At 42.4% G+C, this 11,124-nt stretch overlaps 1 protein-coding gene and 1 long non-coding RNA gene across 4 annotated transcripts in view; one reads left to right on the plus strand and one right to left on the minus strand.

Annotated features, from left to right (window-relative positions):
• stra6l (STRA6-like) overlaps positions 1-1,096 on the minus strand; it is a 26,484-nt gene extending 25,388 nt beyond the window's left edge. Inside the window, exon 1 of one of the 2 annotated variants that reach the window (XM_071387977.1) lies at positions 896-1,096. In XM_071387977.1, the coding sequence (XP_071244078.1) occupies positions 896-900 (5 nt within the window). In that variant the 5' untranslated portion in view covers positions 901-1,096. The remainder of the gene's footprint in view (positions 1-895) is intronic. The other variant, XM_071387979.1, reaches the window with a different exon arrangement.
• Positions 1-4,702, plus strand: part of LOC139566717 (uncharacterized) — a 9,088-nt gene extending 4,386 nt beyond the window's left edge. Inside the window, exons 1-4 of one of the 2 annotated variants that reach the window (XR_011673135.1) lie at positions 86-531; positions 3,146-3,269; positions 3,595-3,699; positions 3,812-4,702. This is a non-coding gene — a long non-coding RNA (uncharacterized lncRNA). Of the gene's footprint in view, positions 1-85; positions 532-3,145; positions 3,270-3,594; positions 3,700-3,811 lie in introns of those variants that run through there. The other variant, XR_011673134.1, reaches the window with a different exon arrangement.
• Positions 4,703-11,124: the final 6,422 nt, after the last annotated feature.

An 11,124-nucleotide genomic window follows, 5' to 3' on the forward strand; every position in this document is an offset into this window, starting at 1 on the left:
AGTAATGTGCTGTATAACTTCTAAATATATGGATATTCTGACAGTACTATGATTATGTTTTTCAAAATCAGGTCACTGAAGACATTTGACAATAAGCTAAAGATGTTTTTAATGATGTCATTTCATGGCACATGTATGGCATTGTAAGCTAAAAGGCTATTGTTGATGAAATTATTTGATCATAGCTTTCATATAGCGTTATATTTCTTAACTCACATAGTAGAAGTACATTTAATACATACATAGTGAATTTGGTATGACTAACAGGTATGAATGATGTAACATCATGATTCTCAGGTTACCCATGTGTACATTTCACGTTACCATACCTCCAAAATCACGTTGTTGTCACGCCTCCCTTGGAGGTCTGGAGAATTTTGTATTGTAAAAACGGTTTGAATGGTCCGCTGACAAGATTTTGATTGGATGCTACATTTTAAGAACCCTCCCCATATGCCCGTAGAAGGGGTGCTGTGTGTTATGTGGCGTCCCTTGAGAGGGCAGGAACAAGATGTACCGCGCATACGGAAAGTATTCACACTTTCATTTTTCCACATTTTGTTACGTTACAGCCTTATACCTAAAATGTATGAAAAAAAAAAAAATCCTCATCAATCTACATACAATACCCTGTAGCTCCCTCCAGTAACCACGAGCACAACCGTTCATTGATTTTAACTGTCGGCTTTATTCTGTAGTTTTAGTCAGAATTATCACCTTCTGTGAGCACTATAAAGTAAATGAAAATACAGTTAAGCACACTCTTACAACCTTCTTGTCGTACGAGTGACTTATAAGCTTGGTATAACTCTGAAGCGCTTACATACATAAACAGTTTAGCCGGAGCTATAGCAGTAACGTTATCAGATTAAACACATGAACAAAGGAAAAATACCTCATTGGCTGCTTATTACAGAAGGGAGGAAATCAAAACTTCACACTTATTATTCCTGGCATGAATTCACGCTTCATCCTTAATTATTATAACGTTACCATCCTAACATACACACTTCAACCTTTACGAACTACACCCGAAGACATGAAAACGTAGCTAAAACAGCGCGGGATTGCCTTCACTCCAAAGGTGTGTTGCTACGATAATGATCCCCGTTACAACAGTTATTAGCCACGTAGTTCCGCTTGTCTTATCATTTCCCCCGCATAGCGAACACGTAAACAATTCAAACAAAAAACAACGACATAGACTTACAGGTTAATTGTCAGTTACATACCCCCTAATGACAAAGCGAAAAGTTTTTTAAAAACATTTTTGCAAATGTATTAAAAATAAAAACTGAAATACCTTATTTACATAAGTATTCAGACATGAGAGTCAAAATTGAGCTGAGGTGCATCCTGTTTCCATTGATCATTCTTGACATGTTTCTACGACTTGATTGGAGTCCACCTGTGGTAAATTCAATTGATTGGACATGATTTGGAAATGCACACACCTGTCTATATAAGGTCCCACAGTTGACAGTGCATGTCAGAGAAAAAAAAAACAAGACATGAGGTCGAAGGTATTGTCCGTAGAGCTCCGAGACAGGATTGTATCGAGCCACATCTGGTGAAGGGTACCAAAAAACGTCTGCAGCATTGAAGGTCCCCAAGAACACATAGCCTCTATCATTCTTAAATGGAAGAAGTTTGGAACCACCAAGACTCTTCCTAGAGCTCCCAGCCCGGCCAAACTGAGAAATCGGGGGAGAAGGACCTTAGTCAGGGAGGTGACCAAGATCCCGATGGTAATTCTGACAAAGCTCCAGAGTTCCTATGTGGAGATGGGAAAACCTTCCAGAAGGACAACCATCTCTGCAGCACTCCACCAATCAGGCCTTTATGGTAGAGTGGCCAGACGGAATCCACTCCTCAGTAAAAGACACATGACAGCCCGCTTGGAGTTTGCCAAAAGGCACCTAAAGGACTCTCAGACCTTGAGAAACAAGATTCTCTGGTCTGATGAAACCAAGATTGAACTCTTTGGGCTGAATGCCAAGCGCCACGTCTGGAGGAAACCTGGCACCATCCCTACGGTGAAGCATGGTGGTGGCAGCATCCTGCTATGGGGATGTATTTCAGCGACAGGGACTGGGAGACTAGTCAGGATTGAGGGAAAGATGAATGGAGCAAAGTACAGATAGATCCTTGATGGAAACCTACTCCAGAGTGCTCAGGACCCCAGGTTGTGGCAAAAGTTTAACGTCACTTTTCTCCTGACCTGCAGTTGGGCCTCTAAGGGTTGAGTTCTCTACGCTGCGTCGCCCTCCAGAAGGTTGCTCTCAACATCCCCTTCCGCCATCGTGAAGAGCACCTCAAATTCTGGCTCCACTACCTCTATGTTATCAATCAAGCACAGTACAACACACATTTGGAAATGTAAAACTTAAATTTAACACTTACATTTAAGCACTTGAATGAAACACTTAGGGCCTGTTTCCAGGAAACAGATTAAGCCTAGTCCTGCACTAAATAGCTATTACAATGAAGATAATCCATTCAGCATGCTATTAAGACCAGAATTAGGCCTAATGTGTTTCCAGAAATATGGCCCTTAAATGACGAAGAGCCTGGTTCCTCTCTAGGTTCCTGCTATTTTAGAGAGCTTTTCCTAGCCACCGTGCTTCTACATCTGCATTGCTTGCTGTTTGGGGTTTTAGGCTGGGTTTCTGTATAGCACTTTGTGACATCTCCTGAATTTAAAAGGGCTTTATAAATACATTTGATTGGTTTACAGTAAGAATGCGGTCTCCACTAACACAGGAACATTGCTTTTAAATGTAATTCTGGCTACAACGCAGAACTTTAGCGCTACGGATTGAATACATCCCTAACACTTCTTCAAGTCATACCTTTGGAGGCACAGCACGACAGAACAGGAAACTATAATATATCTTAATATTGGACATTTAGCAAACACTTTTATCCAAAGTGACTTTGTCATGCATGCATAGATTTTGTTGGCCCCGGGAATCCAACCCACTATTCTGACATTGCAAGCTCCATGATCTACTCACTGAGCTGCAGTGGACCACCAAGGGAGAGCCCATCAAGTCCAACGCCTCAACCACTTGGCTAGTATATCTAGCATATCTGTATATCTGATTGAGCATATAGATTTTGATTGTCTTCGTCTCATCCATAGTTTACCCTATAATCAGTACTTTGGCGGTGTCCCATCGATGAGTAAAGAGCTGCATCGTGAAAATCAACGGCTTTCCGAGCAGCTACTGGGGCTGGGGTGGTGAAGATGATTACATTTTCAACAGGTCAGAAAATGTTTAACCTCATAAACATGTACCACATCGTAACTCTTGATCTTACTAACTTTTGCCTGCTCATAAAATCACATGATGCACACTGGATGATGTCATCAGTATCTCCGGATGATGTCATCGGAAACACATATTTCACCTAACACTTATCTTTTCAACTACAAAACATAGAAACCTGCCGCTGTCTCATTATGTTGACATTGCGGTGGTGCTGGAGAGGATGCATTTTGTAAAAAAAAAAGGGTGATTCCCCCCCCCCCCCCCCCCCCCCTTTAAAATCAATTTCATCAAATTCCTTTCACTGGTCTTATTTCCATAGGGTGAATAACAGAGGAATGTCCATCTCTCGTCTGGACGGCGTAGTCGGAAAATGCCGGATGATCCATCACGAAAGAGACAAAAATAACAACGACAATCCTCAGAGGTAAAGCTTAAGAACAACCGTATTCACTAAGTTCTCCCTCAAGTTTTGAACTACCACCCGTCCCCCAACTATACTCCAAATGTTGATGACAGTTGATTATTTTGCCCTGCAGGTTCAAGAGAATAACTCATATGTTAAAGACGATGGATACCGATGGCCTCAACTCTCTCGAGTACGAAGTTGTCACATTTGAAAAGCATGACCTGTTCACAAAGATTACAGTAGATGTGGGGATGCCACCCAAAGATAAAGAAGACATGGACAAAGGATGAATGAGGAAGAGATAAACTAGCAGGGCCGGATTTTGGGCCCCGTGGCAAAACAGCGAATTTCCTGAATTAAACACTATTCACACAGAGAACAGGAGATGATTGTGGACTACAGGAAAGGGAGGACAGAGTACGCCCCCATTCTCATCGACGGGGCTGTAGTGGAGCAGGTTGAGAGCTTCAAGTTCCTCGGTGTCCACATCACCAACAAACTATCATGGTCCAAACACACCAAGACAGTCGTGAAGAGGGCACGACAAAACATATTCCCCCTCAGGATACTGAAAAGATTTGGCATGGGTCCTGAGATCCTCAAAAGGTTCTATAGCTGCAACATCGAGAGCATCCTGACTGGCTGCATCACTGCCTGGTACGGCAATTGCTCGGCCTCCGACCGCAAGGCACTACAGAGGGTAGTGCGTACGGCCCAGTACATCACTGGGGCTAAGATGCCTGCCATCCAGGACCTCTACACCAGTCGGTGTCAGAGAAAGGCCCTAAAAATTGTCAAAGACCCCAGCCACCCCAGTCATAGACTGTTCTCTGAACAGACCTGACTAATCGGTGTCTGTATGTAGCCTCACTACTTTTATAGCCTCGCTACTGTTTTTCACTGTCTTTTTACTGTTGTTTTTATTTCTTTACTTACCTATTGTTCACCTAATACCTATTTTGCACTATTGGTTAGAGCCTGTAACTAAGCACGTGACAAATAAACTTTGATTTGATTTGAATGTGCAGTTTGATCATGCTATTCTACACATTTTGCCATGATACTGAGAGAAAATGTTTCAGATTTAACGTTTTGCTATGATGCTGAGAGAAAATGTTTCAGATTTAAAGCTATTTTCCGGCAATTCTACATATTTGTCCATGGCTTATGACATGTTAATATGGTGTCTGGGGGGCCGCCGACCTCCAGTGGGCCCCCTGGGGGTTGGGGTCCCCGGGGCACATGCCCTGCGTGCCCGTTCGTAAATCCGGCCCTGTGATGAAGGCAGGAACCACCTGGAATGAGGTCAAGAAAACTGCCCAGAACAGAGTTAACTGGAGATGCACCGTTGAGGCCCTTTGCTCCACTAGGAGCTGAAAGAAATTAGTCAAGTAAGTGACGTCAAGGGGAGGCCTGTGTCAAAAGTGTATGTAAATGTCTGTTGTCACCTGTGCATACAGTACGAGAGGTGCTGAGTAAAGAGGGCAGCGCACAATCTATCTATTGCATTAACTAATAACCTATTGCAGAGGCTGCAGCAGTTATAATGCAACACTGTACAAAACGTAACATCTACTGACTGACTTAGTATGAATCTTTGAGGAGGTGTCATGATGTCCACCTACCAATTGGCACGTTTGTCCCTCTCAAGCTGCCCAATTGGCAGAGCTTTGTGTAGTGCTGTCTTCAACTGCTTTCGCCGTAATTCAGAAATACAAGGTTCCAACTCTGAAATAACCCCTCTCCAAGTTCCAATTACAAATGGGAAAGTCTGAGATGATTTTGATACCCAAGTTTACGAGTTGTGACGTTTCAGCTCTGATCTTTCACCTTTTCAAGGAGCATTTGAAGGCAGCTTTACTTTTGGTTTACAAATACTGTATTTTTGCTCTACACTAGTGTACATCAAGCAAGGGCTATGGAATGTCAAGGTTTCAGAGATGCTTTTTGATATTGTTGTTGATCGAATGTGTTGCCTTTCCTCCTTTAAGTTATTTTCTCTGTGAAAATTGGAACTTTAATTTCGATTTTTGTTGTTGTTAATGGGCTATTATAGTGTGGCTACTGTGTGAGCCATGGGAAACTCCAACAAACAATTAGAAAATGTTCAACATTTCAAAATAAATACATTTGCCAGTTAATTTAATATCTGGTCATGATGATGTCATTTGTTTGGCGATGTCAGACCCCCCTAGCAGCTCTCCTCCTTCATGACCAAGAGGTCCATTCTGGTCTCCCTGTAGAGAAAGGAATGGGGGGGGGGGACAGATTTAGGATCTTAATTTGATCAATATTTTGTTGCTGAGAATTTTCCAGGAAATGCAAACTTTGAGTTTTAAAAAGGCTTCTAAAGTTTGTAATTTCAAAAATGTGCCAACCCCTTCAAAAATGTCCATTCAGTATAATCCACATAATAATTCACATTTGCTGTTGCTGCAGGATTATTTTTCCTGCTGTTGCAAACTAGCTCAAATTAAGATCCTACATCTGTAGTATCTGTGTGTCATTATCTAGGTTTCCAGCCAATTGGCGACAGGTTCTAAATATTCTAAAATCTGCATAAAGAAAATAAGCACGTTTTCCCACCAGTGGTGTGTTTCCACCAAACAGACTTGTTTCAGATCAAATTCAGTACGTGATGACGTAGTGCACACAAAATGCACCTTTTCGTTTAAGTTTTCTTGTCCTGAATAAAAATCTAAAGTTCAATGTGTTTACATCGCATTTTCAACTCTACCGATAGTTTTGTCACAAAAACTATTGCATTAAATAGCAACTGTGCCTAGACAACAGCTTGCAGATATAGTGCGGGTAGGCTGTTGTCACGATCATTATAATGAGTGGACCAAGATGCAGCGTGGTATGGTTCCATCCTCTTTATTAGGTAGTGAAACTCAAAGAAAACAGTAAAGCACGAAACGTTACGCTCATGTAGTTCTCGCAGGCAACTATACATAGACAAGATCCAACAAAGCACAATGGGGAAATGGCTGCCTAAATATGATCCAAAATCAGAGACAACGATAAACAGCTGCCTCTGATTGGGAACCATACCAGGCCAACATAGATATATAATCACCTAGATAACCCACCCTAGTCACACCCCGACCTAACCAACATAGAGAATAAAAGGCTCTCTATGGTCAGGGCGTGACAGCTGTATGGGTAGGCTAGTCTATATGATGAGATTATTATGGATAAGAGCAAGAATAATTTTATTTGTCAAACAGCAGTCAAGCATTGATCATCATGTCACCAAAATAAGACCCTCGATAGTTATTGGAAAGGAGCATCAAGGTCATCTTGCACTTTCACCATCCTGTGATGTTCATCATAATTTATTTAATCTGTAGCCTAAAAATCTGCATACTTTCCAGAGTTGTAGTGGGAGTACCACACACCATATCATTGCGTGACTTCAAGTTTACTTTGATATTATGGTTATTATGTCAATATTTACACTTGAAGACATTTCCACCACCATTTCTCGCATAATTCATTATACCGACACAAAAAGATCCCACCATGTCCAACAAATTAGGCCTATCTGTCTGCATTTATAAAATGTTACCTAAACTACCTGTTTCCATCACAGCTGTCATGATTTTTTTTTAAATATGGTTTGACTTTACTCACATAAACTGTGGATGGAAACGTGGTTCCAGAAGCACTTTAGTGGGCACAACATTGCATTGTAGGAGCCTACAGAATGTGGATTTTCCTGAAATACTGGTTTGATTGAATTCAGTTCCTTGTACTTCAGTGTTTACCTGGAGGTGTTGAGTGTTGTTTCTGTAAACTGACTCTCTCAGCCTTATAGTGACAATGTTGGACAGGGCTGTGAGAAAGGAGCAGCTGTGTACCAGGGACATCATTCAAATACTTTTTGTGTGTTTCAACTTGTCTGGAATGCCTGATGGGCAGGGTTTTGGAACTAGTCTAGCTCAGTTTAAGTATCTGAAATGATTTCAAACAATCATTTAACCCAGGTCTGTACTGTTCTCTGGACACAGAGTGCACACTCGTTGGGGTAGGTGTTGCCATCAGTGCCACACACAGGAGCCAAGTTCACAGGGCAAGCTAGGATCTCCCCCATATCACCACAAGACGGCTGCAAAACAATATCACATTACTGTTAAGACCAAGAGCATGGGCAGTCAGGAGAGTGTAATGCTACATAATGCTCAGTTAGAAATGCATTGTGTAGAACAAGTCTGATTGATATGATTGCATGTCGTGTAGAATAGGGATTGATTGCGTCAGCTCTATTGATTACATTTCTATCTGCTGCCACATTCTGAATGTTTTATGACACTGAATTCACAGAATAGGGTGAAATTGTCCCTATATGCTGATCTTGGGTTTTGCGTTTTCCCCGCTAATGGTTAAGATTATTATTGGGGGAGGGGAAGTTGATCCTAGATCTGTACCTAGGGGAAACTTCAACCCAAGCTGAATTCACACTCGGTTTAGTTTAAGAAGCAGCATTTACATAAAACCTTAAGCATGTTAAGATCAGCCTTACCTTTCTGTAAAGTCCAGAGTTCTCTTCTTCCACGCCTGAAGAAAACAAATAGTATGTTACAATGTTTTTCAAATCACCTCAAGAATGTTATTACAATGTCAGACCATGGAGGTTTAGATAACATACCCCTATAACGACACAAGGCGAGACCCAGATGCAGACACAGGAGGCAGATGGTTTGAGCTCTGGTATTTATTATAATCCAAGGGATAGTCGAGAATTTCAATAAGCATTTCTCTACGGCTGGCCATGCTTTCCTCCTGGCTACTCCAACCTCGGCCAACAGCTCCTAACCCCTGCAGCTACTTGCCCAAGCCTCCCCAGCTTCTCCTTCACCCAAATCCAGATAGCAGACGTTCTGAAAGAGCGGAAAAACCTGGACCCGTACAAATCAGCTGGGCTAGACAATCTGGACCCTCTCTTTCTAAAATTATCTGCCTCCATTGTTGCAACCCCTATTACCAGTCTGTTCAACCTCTCTTTCGGATCGTCCGAGATTCCTAAAGATTGGAAAGCGGTCGCGGTCATCCCCCTCTTCAAAGGGGGTGACACTCTAGACCCAAACTGCTATAGACCTATATCCATCCTGCCCTGCCTTTCTAAAGTCTTTGAAAGCCAAGTTAACAAACAGATCACTGACCATTTCAAATCCCACAGTACCTTCTCCGTTGTGCAATCCGGTTTCCGAACTGGTCACGGGTGCACCTCAGCCACGCTCAAGGTACTAAACTATCATAACCGCCATCGATAAAAGACAGTACTGTGCAGCCGTCTTCATCGACCTGGCCAAGGCTTTCGACTCTGTCAATCACCGTATTCTTATCGTCAGTCTCAACAGCCTTGGTTTCTCAAATGACTGCCTCGCCTGGTTCACCAACTACTTATCAGACAGATTTCAGTGTGTCACATCAGAGGGCCTGTTGTCCGGACCTCTGGCAGTCTCTATGGGGGTGCCACAGGGTTAATTTCTCGGGCCGACTCTCTTCTCTGTATATATCAACGATGTTGCTCTTGCTGCGGGTGATTCCTTGATCCACCTCTACGCAGACGACACCATTCTGTATACTTCTAGCCCTTCTTTGGACACTGTGTTAACAAACCTCCAAACGAGCTTCAATGCCATACAACTCTTCAAGCTCTTCAACCGATCGCTGCCCGCACTTGCCCGCCCGACTAGCATCACTACTCTTAGAATATGTGGACAACTACAAATACCTAGGTATCTGGCTAGACTGTAAACTCTCCATCCAGACTCATATTAAACATCTCCAATCCAAAATTAAATCTAGAATCGGCTTCCTATTTCGCAACAAAGCATCCTTCACTCACACTGCCAAACATACCCTCGTAAAACTGACTATCCTACCGATCCTCGACTTCGGCGATGTCATTTACAAAATAGCCTCCAACACTCTACTCAGCAAACTGGATGCAGTCTATCACAGTGCCATCTATTTTGTCACCAAAGCCCCATATACCACCCACCACTGCGACCTGTATGCTCTCGTTGGCTGGCCTTCGCTTCATATTCGTCGCCAGACCCACTGGCTCCAGGTCATCTATAAGTCTTTGCTAGGTAAAGCTACGCCTTATCTCAGCTCACTGGTCACCATAACAACACCCACCCGTAGTACGTGCTCCAGCAGGTATATCTCACTGGTCATCCCCAAAGCCAACACCTCCTTTGGCCACCTTTCCTTCCAGTTCTCTGCTGCCAATGACTGGAACGAATTTCAAAAATTGCTGAAGTTGGAGACTTATATCTCCCTCACTAACTTTAAGCATCAGCTATCTGAGCAGCTTACCGATCGCTGCAGCTGTACACAGCCCATCTATAAATAGCCCATCCAACTACCTAACTCATCCCCATATTGTTTTATTTACTTTTTTTGCTCTTTTGCACACCAGTATTTCTACTTGCATATCATCATCTGCACATCCATCACTCCAGTGTTAATTTGCTAAATTATAATTACTTCGCTTCTATGGCCTATTTATTGCCTTACCTCCTTACGCCATTTGCACACACTGTATATATCATTTTTCCATTGTGTTATTGACTGTACGATTGTTTATTCCATGTGTAACTCTGTGTTGTTGTTTGTGTCGCACTGCTTTGCTTTATCTTGGCCAGGTCACAGTCGTAAATGAGAACTTGTTCTCAACTGGCCTACCTGGTTAAATAAAGGTGAAATAAAAAAAGAAATAGACAAAAAGCAGGTCGGGGACAGGCAAGAGTTCATAGCCGGGGCAGAGTCCAAAATGGTACAGGGTGGCAGGCAGGCTCGAGGTCAGGACAGGCAAGGGTCAAAACCAGGAGGACGAGAAAAAGAGAGACTGGGATAAAACAGGAGCTGAGAGAAAAACGCTGGTTGACAAACAAGACAAACTGGCACAGACAGAGGTCACTTTCTTTATTTGCCAATTTATTTATTATCTGGTGATGATGATGTCATTTGTGTGTCGATGTCAGACCCCCCTAGCTACTCCCTTGCCTGACGACTTTAAGGTAAAGAAGACCAGGGGCATGGGCAGTCAGGAGAGGTGTAACGTTAAATAACGCTCAGTTAGAAATGCATTGTGTACAACAGGTATGATATTTTTGCATGTCATATAGAATAGGGGTCGATTGTGTCAGGCTCTATTGATTGCATTTCTATCTGCTGCCACATTCTGAATATTTCCTTCCACTGAATTCACAGAATAGGGTGAAGTTGCCTGTTGCCTCTAAATGCTGATATTGGGTTTTGTGTTTTCCCCGCTAATGATTAAAGGGCAATTCCGCCACTTTTCAACCATGGCGGAGTTAGTACCTACAAAAAGACACCATTAATATTTTACATTTTGAATTAGAGTAAGTAGTAGCACACACAATTTGTATTTATATTATTTAACCTTTATTTAACTAGGCATGTTAA

The sequence above is a fragment of the Salvelinus alpinus genome, chromosome 39 (genome assembly GCF_045679555.1).
Source record: "Salvelinus alpinus chromosome 39, SLU_Salpinus.1, whole genome shotgun sequence".
NCBI classification, from domain to species: domain Eukaryota; kingdom Metazoa; phylum Chordata; class Actinopteri; order Salmoniformes; family Salmonidae; genus Salvelinus; species Salvelinus alpinus.